Below are 18148 nucleotides of genomic sequence, written 5' to 3' on the forward strand. Positions count from 1 at the left end.
GGAGACAAACTGCCCGTTTTTTTCGGCTAGGTGATGCCGACTCCATTTGTAGTTTAAATGCCCTTTAAACACGTGAAACACAGACTTGGGTGCCTATGGGAACTTCTGCGCGTGGGTGAGAATGTACTACAAATGGTGGCTGAAATGCGATGAAATGCATGTTGCCAGGGGAAGGAGATTCTGTGCTTACAATACATCGTACCTTAGGACAACAACCCTTATGTTAGTTGCATTAAGTCAAGGAGTATGATTTTTTCATTCTTTCCCATGTATCCCTCCTCATACGGAACCAAAGCAAGAGTTTCTGTCATTGTATCTCTTATCCTAGTTGCTATTTCAGATCAGATTACATTTTCAGGTTGGGAGATACAGTACTGTGTACTTGAAGATTTTTTTTTGTTGTATTCTCAAAGTAAAGGAAAAAATGATATTCCTTTCTTTTAAATGCCAAAGCATAGTGATAAGAACACTGATAATGTCTTGCCAGAGGAGACGTGTCTCATTAGTTTCAGTTATTGCTCAGTCAGCTGCCAGGATGCCATTGTTAGAAACCATACAACCTAAAAAGGGATTAAAAAAAAAATCTTTTATTGCCATAAATAAGTGTCACCTCTTGATTATTAAAGCATACATTCAGGAAGATTCATATTTTGACAGAAATATGGTACCACTTTGACTTTATCCTCTTTTGTCAGGGAGAGTGGAGCAGACATATACTAAGCAATTTTGATGGCCTTTTCCATTTTGGAGTTGTTATGGTGTGCAGAGGGTCATGGACCAAAGTTTGAATCTGTTTCATTAGAAGGAATTTTCTATGATTTTTATGAGGAAAAACTCCTCTCAAAGATATAAGCATGTTTAATTTAGGGAAGTAAACATAACTGATCTGTGCTCCAGGATCCAGGAGTATGCATGGAGTGGGAAATAAATTTCGGAGCTGGATTATAACTCATGTAAAAGACATTTTCACACGGACTAAGATACATTACTGATCTCTCACAAAAGCTTACAGTTCATGTTCAGATGAAACAAATAGAAGCAAGTGTGTGGCACATGCACTTATATGTGCATGAGTTGTGTATGTGTGTGTTGTAGGACCAGGTAAGAGGAAAATAACCTTCTTTTATTTAGTAGGTACAATGCTATGTTTTCAGATAGCTGTATTTTGTACCCATTGTTGCGCGCATCAGACATTACTGAGGATTTCTAATGTGAATGTCTAGGATGTCAATGTGGAAAAAGATCTAAACTTTAATTTCTTGTGATTACTTACAGCTTTCGTCTCTCTTATTGAGCTTTAGTCCATATTTTCTCTCTTACAGAGTTTTAATCCATATTTATAGGAAGTCCCTCCTGTTCCCTTTGCCAACTTTCAAATTGATTATAGAAGAGATTTACTTTAAAAAATTTTTTAATTTTTTTTAGCTTTTAGGATTCTCTAGAAAAGTGCTAGAGATGTGTTTGAGGAAAAAGCACTATAAGAAAAATGGGTTACAAAGGCACTGGCTATGGAAGTGGCAAGTGATGGGAGCAAATATGTCAGTGCCTCCCTGGCTTCTCTTGCTGCGGGAGCCAGGACGAGGGCTTCCTGGCCAGTACGGTGGCAGCAGCCAGAAAAAGCTGAAAACCTGAAGGAGTTGAATACCCAAGAAAAGCAATGAAATGCCCAGAGAAGGCTCTACTGAGGCACTCTTCCCTGTGCCTTTGAAGACCGACGCAGACCTGCTGCTTCCCTTTCTGGTGGGTGCTTCAGCAACAGGGGTCCAATTTGGCTTGGGCGGTTTAGAAAGCGCAAGAGTCCTGGGCTGATGGGGATGTACGTGCCTGTCATCAGAGTAGGTGGTGCCACATATAAAGCCCATGGAGGGAGCGCAGTGTGCCCCTGAAAGCAGTTACAGAAACGTCTTCAGGACAGTTAGGTAGCGCTGCCGGAGCAGTTATGTCGAATTGTGCAGCAGATGTGCAAGCCCCCCCCCGGACATCCCCGCTTGGTCTCCCCTGTGCCCGTACAGGGTGGTATCGAGTTCCCTTCTTCTTCCGGGTGAGTTTCTGGGGCAGGGATGGGATATGGGAAGGGCTTTGCACCCACTCAATCCCCGGCGTAGGTTCCAGATTTTGATGCAGCTCTTCTGGCTTTGCCAGCCTGCCTCCCTGGGGAAAGGTGGGATTTGATATCTCAAGTCCAATTAAAATTGGGCCGTAATTGTGCTCACAACGTGCAGAATTTTGCCTAGGTCAACAGCAAACTTCAATGTAATTTACTACTACATATCAGATGTGTAGTTCTCCTGCTTCCTGCATGAGGGACAAAATTATGACCCTCTGAGATCATTGAGATGATCGTTTCTCATGTACTCGTTCCCGGATGAAAATACAGCCTTATAGGCAACTTGTTTTTCCTATCAATCAGTCTGGGGAGAAGAGTGCTCTATCTTGTTGATCATCCTTGTGTAAAGCTCATGTATCATTTCAAGGATTGTCTGCCTATTGGTTCTGTCAGTGCACCTCTATTGCTGTCCGGCAGCACAGACCATGTGCCCGTAATATTAATAGTCGGAACAGGAGTTATATATCACTGCTGTGGTTTAGGTTAGATGAAAAGGATGGCTGAAAGAAGGCTACAGAAATGCAGTGCTTAAAGGTAAAAAGATGTTTGACAGTGCCTAAGGGAGAAAGAAATGTGATTCTGGAAAAAATTATGACTTTCTATAATGTGCCTTTCATAATTTACATTAGGGACCTGGACCTGTAATCTGTTATACGTATGAGTTATTTTCCTTGTGTGAATAATTTCATTGACTATTACCATGAATATGAGTGAAGTTACTGATGTTTATAAATCCAAAATCCAAAAAGCAATTAAAAATGATGCATTTAGTGTTTTTCTTCCATGGAAAAAATACAGTGGGAATTCAGGATTAGACTGGAATGATCTTTAATACTTATTTTTGCAAAAGTTAAAAAGTCTTCATTTTTCTTTATAGCTCATTCTGCTACGGCTGCATTAGCTGTCTCATGCTTTGTTAAAATGCAGAACTCGTCTCTTTAGCAATGTGTACGTTGTTTTTCCTTTTCTGGAATGTTCAAATCCTCTTAAAGTTGTCCCACTCTTTTCATTTTTCTCCACCAAAGTTTTCCATTTTATTTTTATAAGACGATAGCAAAGATCTAATTTAAGCCTCTTTGTGCAGTAAGCCAAAAGAAATGGGCAACTGTTCCACAATGAAAAATCTTGGGAAATAATTCTTAGCAACTTAATCCCCGTAAATTATTGAAGAACTGCATGGCATGGCTCAAATTACAATGCGTTTGTTAAACACTGATATTTTTCTGTTTTTCTTCTGATTACAACCTTTACATCTCCTATTAAAACTTTGCGTTTTGTCTTTAATAGCTTAAAACAGAAGTTATTTAGAATTTCTACCTAGCCTTGAGGGCTAGGAAGTTTCAGATGCTTCTGTAAATGAGCACATGTAGGCCAGCTTTGCGTTACTGTTGCTGGTAAAGGACTTTCCGATCTGGCTGGGATCCGTCCCACGTTAGAGTTGAGTGCGGATGTCCCAGCTGCAGCCGTATTTCAGGCATGCCTGAGCCCACAGTTCTGGCATGTTTGTATCCCCAGTGTCTGTCCTTCAGGAACATGGGTGCTGCTTGGACACTTGGGATCCAGACACAAGTTACTGTGTTGAACCCACTTTTAAATCACAATCAGACAACAACAAATAGTCTCTTTTTGCATGTCACTTTCTTTCTTTTTGATGCTGGGAAACTTATTTAACCTACATTAGTTTTGCTGAGCTATTGTACTTCAGATAGCTTAACAATTAGCAGGTATGGGACCATGGTAGTACTCTTTAAGTTTCTGTGTATTCATCTTCAACTTTTTTTGTTAATAGCTTTCAATGAATTTTCAATATATGAAGGATGCATCAGGGTTTCAGGCCTAAAGCATACAGTCATAGGTTTACAAACAGCTTTATGGCCAACAGTTTTATGGAGGAGAAGTGGAATATGAACTGTTGCATGTTTGATTTTTAGAATGGATATTGCTTACTATAAATATATTATGGTAATAATAAATTATTTAAATTATGTCATTAGGTTCATATAGTTTACTGGTTGGAGTAGGGTAATAGCAGAAATTCCTAAAAAGTAGAGATACTTACTTCATTAGGAAAATATAAGAAAAAAGCCAAGCATTTTGATCCATGCCCTTTCTAAGACTTAGTGAGTTCTTGTACAGATCGGGGCTTTCAGTGACTTTGGACTTTTAGTACGAGTGGTCTGTTTTATTGCTTTTTCTTATACTTTCTGCAATGAAGCACAGAAACCAAAATGGCTGATGGGCTTCACGTTTGATTTTGCAGTTTGGTAGGCAAAATATTTTCAATATTTCAGAATAGAATTTTATCTCAGTATATGTGCTTTTGAGAGGATTTTTGCGTAGGAAGCTTTGAGCCTGCAGCCAGTTAGAACTCTATTAAACTGCTCTTGATTCTTGAACTCCTATTACCAGGAAAATGCTTTCAGTCTGCTTACTGGGAGGGGAGCTGAATACTAAGTTTGCTGGCGAGTTGGAAATACTGGCTATCTCGCTTGAACCTCTGCCACTGTTGTTCTCTACAGATATGCGAAACGACAGGAGAGGCACAGCCATAAAGCTGAGGAGCAAAGGGAGCTGATGGCTTTAGTGATGCTTTGTCACTTGAGCAGTGACCTTCGTTAATAATGCCTGTGATAGGAAAATGAAATACTTTCTGTTTCAGTAATGTCAAGCTGATGCCTGGCGAGGAGTGCTCTTAGGCGGACAGTGGAGAAGAAAAGGAGAAACGTCGTTATATTGTGTATATATGCTCATGATTTTTAACGTTTCCCCTGCTACATAAGCAGACTAGATCTTGAGTTTGCTAACAGATGTAAAAGGAGGTGAAACCACATTTCTGTATCACTAATAAAATACACAACGTGCTGCCAACATAATCAGAACTGGATTTTCAAGGCACTCAACTCTCATTTAAAAACCTGAATGGAACGGGCAAGCTTTCAAAAGCACTCAACATCCTGCAGCTCCCATTGAGGAAAATCTGTCTAACCTATGGATGCTGAGCAGTTCAGAACGTCTGGCCCTAAAATATTCCCTTAATGCTCCTGGAAAAAGGAGGTGAACTGAGCCTTGTATTTTCAGTTTGTGGATATGAATGCAATCTGTGTGTTTAATACTTCTCCTACTTAAATACTTTTCAAACCTTTGAAAAGCAACAGTGCCCACACCCAGTATCAGAGAACAGAAGAATGATGCCAAATGGACTATTTTAAATTTAATTAGTATTTAATTTTTATTTTTGATTGTTGGAACGAAGGGTTTCTCAGTGGACAGAAACATTTTACAGAAAGTAGCTGCTATTTAGGGCAACTGGTATTTTTGGTTTTTTTTTTTTAAAGTGGTAGCAGTATAAAATTGTTTGTTCCTGTTATCAAAAAGCTTTCTGAACCAGTGACCCTCTTTCTTGTACTGCTGCTCTTCACTTCGCTCCTTCACGTTCTTCCTCAAACCCCATGTTTTTCATGCTCTTTCTGACGTATTTTTCATCCTAATTATCTACATTTCCTCTCATTAAACTGTTGTAAAGCAAGAGCAACTGCATTACAATCTGTGGAATTTCTCAGGTATAAAATCAGGTATGGATGAGAAGAGCAAGATTGTTCAAAAATGCTACTAGTCTTACATGATTCCTTTACAAGCTTTACTTGAATTAACGTCCTCTTCCTGAGTGTGGTCAACCCACACTAATGCATCCTGGAAAGGAATCCTCTGTTTTACAAGTGTACTTTTCTTCACTTTAATTATTCACTGTATAACTACAGTGGTAATCATGATTAACAGTTAGGCATGTAACATGTGTACTTGTACATCAGAAACAGATTTAAGGAGATAGCAATTTAAATCTGTAAAAAGCCTCATTAATCCCTAAATTTCCCTATTGGGGAGAAATTTTGGCCCTAGTGAAGACAGTGATACAAATCTTGAAATCAGAAAGGCAATTATTTTACCTTGTTTGTTGGAGGATTTGTCAGCAGCCCTCCATCTAGAGCTGGTTGGCCCGAAGGGTAGCTCCTGAATGGGATCAGGTGTGGTGAGGTGTTTAAAACAAATAATGTGTTTGGGAGAAACAGTTCTTAATCCATACAAAGGAGGGTATTTTGAGACTTCAGCATGGATTTAGACTTTTTATGATTGATTCTTCACCTTGGAAGGCGATGACAACCAGTTTGATTTAAAGCCTGTGTTCAACCCGGATACTCAAGCTTTCTGCTTAGCTTCCAGATTTGCACAGATGGATTTTGGCTTTAAAAAAAAAAAAAAGTATCTCTAGTTTGGAATACAGATGAGGAATAAGATCTTGGATCTTCAAGTAAGAATGTAGTATTTAATGATATAAAAGCTATCACTATGAAGAAAAACATCTAGCTACGTATAAGAGATTCTAAGAAATTCTTAACAAGAAAAGAAAGTACAGGCAATTGTATGGCAACAGTAGTGAATCTGTATTTATGTGATGTTTGGGGTCACTTTGTTACTTTGAAATAGGCAGCTTCCAGGTGTGAGGTACATTATTGTTGACTGCGAATATTAGTTTTCTACCTTCTAGCACCTGTCTTCTGGTGTAGGTATCATGATGTCATGCTTATGGCTCTGAGTTCAAGCAGAGTAGTTCAGGACTGATCTGAGCTTTTTCTTACAGTGGATGTTACAAATGCTTTTCACGAGGACAATCAGAATACGAATCAAAATATAAATTTGAAGATGATAAAACCTGCAGACTATAAGAATAAAATAACCCTTAAAATGAAAGGTGTTTAAAATGTTCTTACACAGGCATTGTTTTGAACCTCTAGTCTACAGATTGACTTCACAGGACTATACGTGGTTTCAGATGTGTTATTTCTATCAAATGCATATGTTATTAGCTCTTCTGAATCATGAAGGAAATGAAAAATTTTAAATAGTTGTTTATACCAGACAGAACAAGCTTTTATTTTGTGTTCTCAGTACAAACCTATGGTCATATTCTCTGAAGTATTAATACTAGGCTTAGTTACTTTTATGAACATTTAACTGTTGACTTGTTTTCTTATATACCTTTGGCATGGGGCAGATTTATCTGTTCGAGCTGCCTCCATCTCTTAAAATTTTAGTACGAGGGAGATGAAATCTTCCCTGGAGTTTGACTTGTTTCAAATATAATTAGGATGGCAAGCCAAGTCAATATAAAACTAATTATTTAGTTTAACCCAATTTTAGTATTTAGTATTTAGTTTTAGTATTTAGTATTAGTATTATTTAGTTTAACCCAATTTTAGTATTTAGTATTAGTATTTAGTATTTAGTTCAACCCAATTTCTTTTAGTTTAAAAGTATAATCTTTTGAAATAAATCTGCAAAAGGGTAAAACTGATCAAGTAGAGGAACTATTTTTTTCTTTTTCAAAGAAATCAGTGCTCTCATGAGACAAGTAAATAAAGCCATGTCAGCCATCTCAGCTCTCCTTAGGAGGAGGAGAAAACACTCCCCCACCAAGTGCTTTAGAAACTTGGTTTTTAATGCTTGGTATCTAGATGACTAGTGGCCTAGGGAATTCTCTATCAGTTTTCACCCAAAGTATTCCCTTTTGTATGCAATGAACTTGAGGGAAAGGGATCCTAGAAAAGGATTCTGCTCCATAAGAATAAAAATAATGAATATTCTCATTGTTGTTTTTTCCCCCTTCCTCAAGTTGTGAAAATGGATAGAGATTAAAATTAGATTCCAAAAATATTGCCTTCAGTGAAGAAAGATTTTTATGAGCTTTAGTTTCTGGTGTGCAAGAATGAGCTTTATAAATCAGCAGCTGATTTCCCTACTGAGAAGCTCAAAGACTAAGAGCAGAGACAAAGAAAAGGGCTTGCTGTGGCGCCAGCAGGAAGTACTGGTACAGATAGCCTGATAAAATGGTAGTGGGTTTAATGAACGAGCAGCTAGAAGGAAAAAAAGAAGTTGGGGGGGGAGGACTTGGAGACAAGTTCGGGATTTCCATGTACAAGTCAAGTCCTGCAGTGTTTAACTTGACACGATACAACTCTGTACATTCTCTTTTCTGATCTTTGGATAAGTTAAGGCAGTCCTCAGTTTATCTAACTTTCTTAGTATTATCTGCACAGTAGCTTTTTAATAGTCTTTAAGCTTCCAGGTTTGGGGTTTTATATCACTGCCCAAGGAGCCACCTACACTACAGGAGACTGCTCCAGGCACCCAAACTAGCCAAATCACATCTCTTCAATTAAAGGAAAAGCTAGGAAATAACCTTTGAGTTTTTATATTTGTTTTGTTTTTAGTCACTGGGAGCTGCCTGCCTGCTTTTTCTATATCTCAGCGGTCAGCAAACTAGTATGTCCTGGGTGTGTGTGTGCACTATGTTCACCTATAAAACAGCAGTAAGGACTGCAAGAGGTTGGTCTATGAAAAGACACAGGCAACAAGAAGCCTAGTGATCTTTGAGGTTAGCAGTCTTCCAGCTGAAAGAGTGCAGATTACAAGACAGCATAAATGGGGCATATTGTAAATAGTGGATGTTTGGATGAGTTTAGTAGGGAATTTGTGTCCCAGCTCAGCTCTTAGGAAAACTAAGCAAGAAATCACTTTCTAAATGATTTCAAAATGAGCCAGTTCCAAAACAAGGGATTATGCAATGCCATCTGTTGGCTTCTGTGAAAAATCAAATGGAAAATGTGGTTTTCTTGGTGGTGGTCCAGCAGAAAAAGATTCACAGTCTCTACTACAGCTCTTACTGCAGCAGCAAATTAATGGAAAAGCAGCTCTAATGACAGAAACTTTTCTTCAGCATTTTGAGAAATGAGTCGTGGGGCCTGGGTGGCTCGTAACAGAGCAGTCCCGGGTGTAGCAAAACTAAGACTGGAGCCCAGGAGCTCTCCCCTATATCTACAAACAGGAGATACCCAGGATGGCTAAATTCAGCGTAGAGCTTTCTGTACGTGAAGCATTATGGGTCTTGTTAGATGGTTGCAAAGCTTGTCTTACTTGGCGAGTGCATATGGAGATGAGTTTTGAAGACCTGCAACAGTTCTTTTCTGGATTTCCTTTGTTCTAGTCTGTATTTTGTAGTTTTGGCCAGCACCTATGCATTGTCAGTATCTGTACGGAAGAACAGGTGTAGAGGACATCGTGGTTTCCTGCTAAAATACCTGCTCCTTTTGTTGGAAAGCTATTTTGCTTTCTTGCTTATTACTACGCATGAGAGAAACTTGCATGCTGGCAATATCGTGCTTTGTTTGTTTTGTATTGTCTTGCATTTAGCCTGTTTGAAGATTTGAGAGCGAACAATAGAAATAGTTGTGATAAATTGTCAGGCTCTTCCAAAGATTCGGAAGTTCTGGAGTTACCGCCAGTGACAGATGGTTTGTCCTTGCTCATCACTTGTCTTCTTGACAGCATTTTTCTGCTCTCTGCAAAATCTCCCTTGGTGTGCAGTTGAATTCTTTAGAAGAGGAAAATTATTTTCTTCCTCAGCCATGTTCTTGCTCAGCAGTTCAATAGCACCCATGTTTGACTAAGTGGAACACCTTCCTCATGAAGGAGATGTTTGATTTATTTTAATAGGGTGTTAGGAAAACTGCTGGAGTTTGACGTGAACACATTTCTAAAGTTGCAAAGATGATAAGAATGATCTTTTATATCTGTGCTGCGGATTTTCATGACTGTATATGAATGGCACTGAAGAATCTAAGGGCAGTATTCTCTGCTGCAGGATTTATGCAACTAATGTCACAATGTTTCCTAATTTTTCAGTGTGAATACTCTGTCTGAGCAGGGGTTGAGTAGGTAGAGAGAGATTCTTTTTTCAGTCTTTTCACGATTTCATGAAGTCTCTTTCAGACCTGGCCTGCTAACATACTGCTTTGATTCTTGGTACTGGAGAGTCATGTGATACGGCAGTAAAAATTAACCGATATTGCCTATGAATGAAAAATCCTGAATGGCAGAAAACTCGTTCTTTGAAGTCATTGGCTGTATTGGCCATGCTCTGCCTGTTTTCGGGGCACAAATTTATTCGGTGAGACTGAAATGCATGAGCTGCTTCGGGCATTTGACTGCAACATCACTGCTCCCCAGTTCTTACTGGAGTCCATCCGCTTATGAATGCTCCCGCACAGCAATGCGCTTCACGACACAGAAGAAAGCCCACCTCAACAGCACAAAATCCTGTATTTATTATTGTTGGTTTTGTTGTGAACATCAGGAAGGCAGCCAGGCAGTTTCAAATATTTACCTTTTCAGTAAATAAAGATAGTCCAAGCTCCACAGCAGAACTAATAAGTTTCTACTTCTTTTACTGCTAGTATGATTCATGGCAGTTAAGCAAGTAAAATGTATTTGGAAGCACAGAAGCAGACATCTGGGGTTAGACCAAAGGTTGCCTCAGTATTTTATCTCCAAAACCTAAGGAAAAGCAAGAACAGAGTAAACTTATGTGATACTGTGTCTTAATACTCTCCCAGCTACCAACTGTTTTTAGCTTAGAGAGCTTGCTGAACTGAACAGCTTTGTGGGTGTAGTAACCCTCAGTTGAATTCTTTTCCCCCAGAGGAAAGACGAAAACAAATTTTGTCAAATATGTGCGTAATTTTCTTTGCTTTGCAGAGAGTTAACTCTCCTCTGTTCAATAGCTGCATAGGATTTTGGTCTTCAGCCCTCATTATGAATGCACGCTGCAGTTTTTCTCAGCTTTAGCTTAAATGTGAGCTGCATAAACAGTACGGTCACCGGCCTTCTGTCTCATATGGAAATTTCCAGTCTGTGCTTTCCCAAATGCACAGCGCTGCTTTCTGTCACCGAGGCAGCAGGACGGGCAGAGGAGTGCGAAACCTGCATCGTATTCAAATGCGTGGGGTTCGGAAGCCCCTAACTCATACATGCCTCCCATCAAATTGTGTTAGTTTTCAAGTTAGAGGCTCTGTTTTCTTTTTCATTATTGCCCTTGTGCCTCTGGAAGCACTGTGTTGCATATTCATTATTCCCTGGCCAGGAACACAAGTTCATGCCAGCTCACTAGGTATGAGTGCAGGTGTTAATTTAAACCAGGAAAAGATCATCACTCAGCAGATATATGTTTTAACTTTCTGAATATTTTAGTCATAAAAATCCTGTAAACAACTTCATTACATACTTCCATGGAAGCTGTATTACATGTACTTTTTACGTGAGGATTCAGTTTAGCAGAACCAGAAAAGCCCTTTTATTTTTCACTGTAATTTTGTGTGCTTTCACCCCTTCCCGGTGAAGATAGGGTGGCTCTTTAAGTAAACAAAACCGCAAACTCAGTAGCGAGACAAGGGCGTTGTGGAAGGTTGTGTCATGATTGTAAAGGCATGCCTTGTCCAAGTAATGACTGTTTTACTGACAGATAATTGAATCTCAATTGTGCTGCTGTGGCTTTAGGGTGGGTGGTGTTTTTTGTTTGTTTTTTTTTGACTGATTTAATAAAATCAGGAACTTGTAAACTTGTGCTTAATAACTGCTGATTGAGAGAATCTTATGACTGCATCAGATTATGCATGTGATTACTGGTAGTGTTTGAAGAAAACTTAAGGCTGAACAACCTCTTCCTTCAAGTTTCAAAACAGGAGGAAGGGCGTGTATAGTATTGGATTTATTTATTTTCTGTAAAACAGTGGCTGTGCCTATGCATTATTCCTCTACGCTGGAAAAATAAAAGCACAATAGCTGGAAAATATTGAAAGGTTATCAATGGTGATGATTATATAGAGCCCTGCAGTTTGTACAGATGCAGCCAGAATGTACCCTGCCCTCCTTTAAAGACACCTAAGTAGACGCTATAGGCAATAGGTGGGAGTTCAGAGGTGTTTGGAGGTGAGGGACTGAGACTCGGCAGGTGGAATCCTGATCCTGCCGAAAGCAGAAGATATTTTGTGAGTGATTTCAGGGGAACTAGGATGTCATCAAGTAAGACTGAATGGCCCAAGGACTGAAAGATGGCCCTGAAACTCCAGTCTAATGCTGGGCTTATAAACCTAGTTTGTGTTAATCTATATTTCATCTTAAAAAAAACAAACAAACAACTTTTTCATTGCAACATCAGTCTTACTTTTTAAGCAACTGCCATTGACAGTAGAACAAGGTTTGGGTGTGTAGGCTAAGGAAAATGCCAAAAGTCAGCTTCTGACAGACTGAAAAGGAAAGTGAATTCTTAATTTGTGGACTATTCATAGCCCATCTAAAATTAGAATATATTAGTTTGAGTGTCTCTGAGTACATTACAGGTTCATCTTAATTTGACATAATCTTTTTGAAAATGGCTTTAATATTAAGTGGATTCATGAAAGCATAAACTTTAATGGATAAAACATGATCTTTCTGCTCAGCAGTTTCATCTGTAACTAAAAAATAGATGCATTTCATCTTATTATTTGCAAGTTGCAAATAAATCTATGACGGGTAGCCTGAGCTGTCTGAAATAATAGTGAGACTAGACATAGATGGAGCAAGCCTCTCCAGAGTCTAGCTTAAGTGGTCTGTGACAAGTATGTAATAAAAACAGTGATACTTAAAATCCTTACTTTCTTGAAAAGGCCTTGTCTAATTGAAATTTGAGAGACTAGGCAATGTAGATAAGCAGACCCAAATATTTATAAAGAAACAAAATGAGCCGAAACACAAAATTTTTGATGGAAGAAAAAGTGCATTCAAATCAGATGAGCCAAAGGAGTGATCAACCCCACTTTCACTGTGTTAATAACAAATGAACAGAAAATGTGAATTTTAATTTTGTAGAGGATTCCTTCATTTTGTAGTTTGAGCTCATTGCCATGTTGAAGCAGATCAAGAGCATAGGAGCCCTTTGTGGGACAAAGTTATTGCTGTTCCCTGAGTGCTCCTGGGAGCCTTGCCTCTGAGGGCGTCCCTCCGGCAGGCTGCCAGCTGAGGAAACGTGGCAAGACCCGATCTCGAACAGTGTCCCGGAGCCAGAGGCTTGGAGGGACAAGGCTGCCAGGAACCAGATGAGAAACTGGCCCCAAAATGGCAGATTTTCAAACCTGCTTTTTTTTTTTTTTTTTTTTTTTTTTAAGTTCTGCTTACTTCCCAACAGAGTTTAGGTAGATTGACGAGCAGAACTGTTTCTGTTTCAATCAAGTGATGATCTTTTCTTTTTCCTTATGGCAAATTTATATGGCATTACTTATGCTGCAAATTACTTTCTGTGCCTGAGAACTTTATATGGAGTAAAAGCACCTTTGGGATTGTTACTTTCCTGTCCATTTTTAACCTTTCTCTGTTCCTGGAAGTGTCTGTCTTCCAACTGCTTTGATATGAGATACCTGACCAGGATAATGCCGTTCCCCTCCAAGCTTCCTGGCAGGACCTGTTAGGATGCCTTGTATCACTGACTTGCACAGTTTTTATGCTGCTCTGTTATAGGTATAGTGTAGATGCCTACTGTGGAGAAGGCAGGCAAATGTCAAAGCAACATGACAAAATATTATACTCTTGTCACAAAAGAGAAAATGTAATGAGTGTAAATTCAAAGTAAGGGAACACCCTGATTCCTACTCCTAGTAATATTGAAATTTTCCAGGAGAGCATTAGTAGCTACAGCTTTCATTTCTGCTTATTTCTTATTGGCACTGTGAGAATTTCTAGGAAGAAGTTGGTTCATATATTGCTGCTCTTATGTTTTGCTTGTTGGGGTTTTTTTTTAATCTCTTTAGATTAGAATTTCCACTTGTGCCTATTGTTATAGTAATTAAGTACTGACCCCACTTTTTATGCCTCTGAATTAAAAATGAAGGTTATCGGTTTGGGGTCTTTTACTGTTCTTAAGATTTGTAGCTAGTGAAATTGTTCTCCTTTGGACATGGCACTACATAAATTGCAATCGTCCCTGGCAACCGCTATTTATGCTGGTCATCATTAAAAGCCAAGCATAACTTCTGTGCAGTGGTCCAAACAATAACAGACCATCTATTTGAGTGTTATAATGCTGTAGGTTCAAAGCCTTGTTCCAATTTTTGTCTTTTGTTTTTCTGGGCTTCAACACAGTTCAAAGTATCTACTGGTTTTGAATTGTGCGCCAGGATAAGTATGGTGATCGTGTAAACAAAGTTTCCTTGGATTAACTTAATTTTAAAACTATTTCAGTGTTGATGCCAATTCAATTTAATTGGTAGCAAAAATTGTCAAGGTGTCCAGCCATTTCTATAGTTTGCTTCTGGCTTCCATCCTCTGTCAATAATTTCCCTTTTTGCTAACACAAGTAGACTGGTTGTATTTTTTTCTCTTTGTTTCCACCACAAAGGTGAATCACAAGTGAATCGCCACAGAAGTGTAGAGGTTTCAAGAAGGGAAAGGGCCGAGTGAAAGATGCGGTGGGAAGTACACTTTCAGTCCGGCACAGAGGCAGCTCCTGGAATGATTTTCAGCACAGGAAAGGAGAGGAGGCATGCGAGGAGGGTTAGAGGGCCTGTGCGAGAGGATATGCCATCATTCATCATCCCAGTGACATCCCTCTTTCTTGGGAGAACCTTTTGCTCCCCACTCTTGCATTTATATGAGCCCCAGTTTTTTTGTTGTTTTTGTTTTTGTTTTTTCAATTCACAGGTTTCCAGCTCACAGGTGAGCACTGGAGAGGCCTCAGAGGCTGGAGCTACAGAAATCTGACAACAGTTACTTGATATTCATTTTCTGCCTCCCTCCCTGCTGCTCCATCTCACCATGCAGTATTAAGGCAAAAACGATTTCATTTTCTCCTCAGTCAACTAAAACATATTCTCTTCTGCGATGCCGGCAATAAAATGTATTTTCCAAGTTTAATTAGCAAGTCAAACAATAACACAAATGCTCCTGCAGTATTTTGCTAAAGGTTCTCTATCCTCAGTTGAATAACAAAGGTCTTGCAGAGCATGTGCTTCTTTTTTTTTGTCATTTGCAGAGAGCATCCATTTAATTTTTCTTTCGGCTTTCATAAGCAAGCTGACTGATAGCTGGTTTGTTCTCTGTTTCAGGTCGTGGAGACTAATTTGGTTGCTTTTGACTGTCACTGGATCATTATAAATGAGGTAACTGTCAAGCAAACACTGTTGTGAACCATGAATCCTGTTTTCAGGTTTACTGAAAAGTTTCATGCTGATCTTGACTTTGCCAACAGGAAGCGGTAGCTACAACAAAGTTCAGGCATGCTGGGAGGGTGGATGTTGCTTAATAGAAACAGAAAGACAAGTTCTTGGACTTTGTTGTTTTGTCTTGCCTATTTTAAACAGAAGTCCTTGTATGAATAAATGAAAAATACTTCCCTACTGGGTATCTTCAGCCTTCACTTTTGACTTGAGCTGACTGTTTTAAGAGATTTTTTTTTTTAAGAACTTTTTCTCAGTGAAGTGCTTGTGCTCCGTTTATATTTTAGTGTTTTTTTCTTAAAAAAAATCTTCCTCCTTCCTTTAAGAATCCCGCTAGAAGTCAATCATGGTTGACACCCAAACCCATTGATATCTGTGGGAGGCTTTTTGATGGAGTTCTGGGTCTGGTCATATATGAATGTTCATAAAGGGAAAACTGGAAAAAAGTTAAATTGAGAGCCTGTTTTTAAATTGTGATATAGGTTCTTCCATGAATGCTTGTCAGCTAAAATATGACAAGTCAATAAGCAAGGTGGCTTTGCATATAAAACATTGAACAATGCAGTTCTTATCTTGGCTGCATTCAGATTTTTCTTTTATTTTATGAAAAGCGATGTAGGTTCAGAATGGCTGAACTCACTGGGGAGATCCCCTAATGTAGGTAGTGTATCTTCTCTATATTCTCAGGATAAAGGATAGCTTGGAGAAATTGCATACAAATTCCAGACCTACTCTCTGGCTTTACTATGTACTTCTATTTGCCTACTTATTTACAGATTTACTAGATCTTCATTTGTGCAGTATGCTATAGTGAAGCAATCGAATCCAAAGTCTTTTTTTCAAGTTTGTATTTTGGTAACCTTGTTGCAGTGAGATGATGCTTGGCCTACTCTTTCAAAACCAGTGGATTCCCAACCTATTTTTAGCCAATTTTCTCTGGGAAAAACTGTATCTTGCTACGTGCTGTGTCAGCAACTTGGGGTCAACAGAAATTATTAATTTTGGCTTCTGCATTGCTCTTGACCAGTGCTTCAGCACTAGGTGGGGTGGGTCTCGCTGGCTGAGAGCTCAGCTCTAAGCTACAAAAGGTCACATGAACTACCCGTGGATGCATGCATTTTATATTTTCTGTCATACTAAACTAGAAATCACTTATAGTGATGGGAGCATTGAAGTACAATGTTCATTTCTACTCTTCTGAGTTAACAGTCACTTTTTAAAATTAGTTGACCAAATCTAAGTCAATAGAAGTTGATCATTAACCTCAATATGAATAGATTAGACCAAGTTCCTACATGGAGCCCAGCTATTGGTTTACTGTTTAAGTGAAAGATCTTGCCACAAGTTTTTCATTTTGGTCAACTTTAAATGAATTTAAACTGGAAAGCTCAAAAGAAGATACTTACTTTTAGCTGTGTTAGCTCTACCCCCCAAAAAGCAAAATAAAGCCAGAGGTTCCAATCTGAGTGTTCATGTTTTTTCGTAGGCTAGAGAATCTTTGTTTTCAGAAATTAGTGTCTCTGTGGAACAAATTTTGCTTTCCGAGCATTATAGCTTGCAGCCTGTAGCAGATTAAACTAGGGCAATTGAAGTGGTTACCGCTCTAAGCTGCCTTCTCTGCTCCAAAACTCTTGCTTTAGGCTGGTGCCCTGACAGCTAGGATAGCTCCAGTGGTATACGCAGAGACATGTACATTGTTTCTCCCATGTTTTATAGCCTTTTATATGAAATCGGTGAAAGCTGAGATTAAGTTCATTTTCACAAGTTATGATGTGAACCATAGTCATTAAAATCTTCTCTGTATCCCATTGAGTCATTCCTTCTGGCAACTTCTGAGAACACAAGCTTGTTTAGTGCTGGAGAAGTAAACTCTACAGCCATCTCAGTTTAATCTGCTTCTGGACCTAAATCCATAAGTTCCTTAAGATGCACTTATGTGATTTACTACCAGCTCTATCTGTTTTTAAAAAAGCTAATAATTTCAAAATTTGGGGCAAATAAAAATCACATTAGGAATAAATGAGATTTGTAGATAACAATATGGAAGGAATCATGTTGTGTCCTATTTTTCCTTTGGTTCATATCACTATGTTCAAATTATAGCAGGAATGTAAATATTTCCTGAATGATGAATGTTTCATAATATTACTTATTCATTGCAACATTTTACCAGTTCAGTAATAAGATCACAATGACTCCACTTTGGCAGTGCAAGATTTGGAAATGGAGTGATTTACAGGACCCTTACTGTGCAGTATTATAATAGCTATCTTCACATCCTAAGCCAGACCATTTCATATGGTTTTCCATTAACTGTTGGTGACCATCATACCTGCATAAAACTGAAATGATCTGAGAGCTCTGCCCATTTTTCTGCAGTCGCTTACACAATTCTTCTGTAGTGAACCTGGAAATGTGTGATTGGTGTGCTTGTTTTAGCTAAATTAGGCAGTCAAATAAGTAACTGTTTTAAGTAAGTAAAGCTACTTTTCTGGCCTTCTAATTTGAGAATTTACTGCAATGAAAATGCATTTTTTTGCAAAGACCACACATGATTCAAACAATTTCTTGCAATGAGATACAACGTAAACTGGAGTTGTCTTCCCTTTTCCATCGCTGTGCCACAGGGATACAACACGTATAATAATATGAAAGCAAATACCACCTTCAGTTCTGTGATCATGAATCTGCTTAGGTTTGTAGGCTAGCATCTGTTATTTTAATTGTTTGCTTTAAATGCTATAATGCCTGGAAAGTGTTACTTAATTTTTATTGTCCCATTCATTGACCCTTTAGGTAATACAACAAATTTGTTTCAAGGCTGTGCATCATAATGAAATGCCTGTATGGGAGGAAGGGGGGGTTGTTCCTATAAAAGAATTCATAATTTGCTAAAGCATAATACTTCTTATTAGTCCTTTGTAAATAATACAGATTTCTTCTGCCTGATCTTTGCATTCAG

At 38.6% G+C, this 18148-nt stretch overlaps 1 protein-coding gene across 1 annotated transcript in view; it reads left to right on the forward strand.

The window, feature by feature from the left end:
- Positions 1–18148, forward strand: part of GRID2 (glutamate ionotropic receptor delta type subunit 2) — a 712823-nt gene that overhangs the window by 467595 nt on the left and 227080 nt on the right. The window contains exon 5 of the mRNA XM_067297081.1: positions 15076–15129. Within this exon, the coding sequence (XP_067153182.1) occupies positions 15076–15129 (54 nt within the window). The remainder of the gene's footprint in view (positions 1–15075; positions 15130–18148) is intronic.

Source organism: Apteryx mantelli, chromosome 5 (genome assembly GCF_036417845.1).
Source record: "Apteryx mantelli isolate bAptMan1 chromosome 5, bAptMan1.hap1, whole genome shotgun sequence".
In the NCBI taxonomy this organism is placed as follows: Eukaryota; Metazoa; Chordata; class Aves; order Apterygiformes; family Apterygidae; genus Apteryx; species Apteryx mantelli.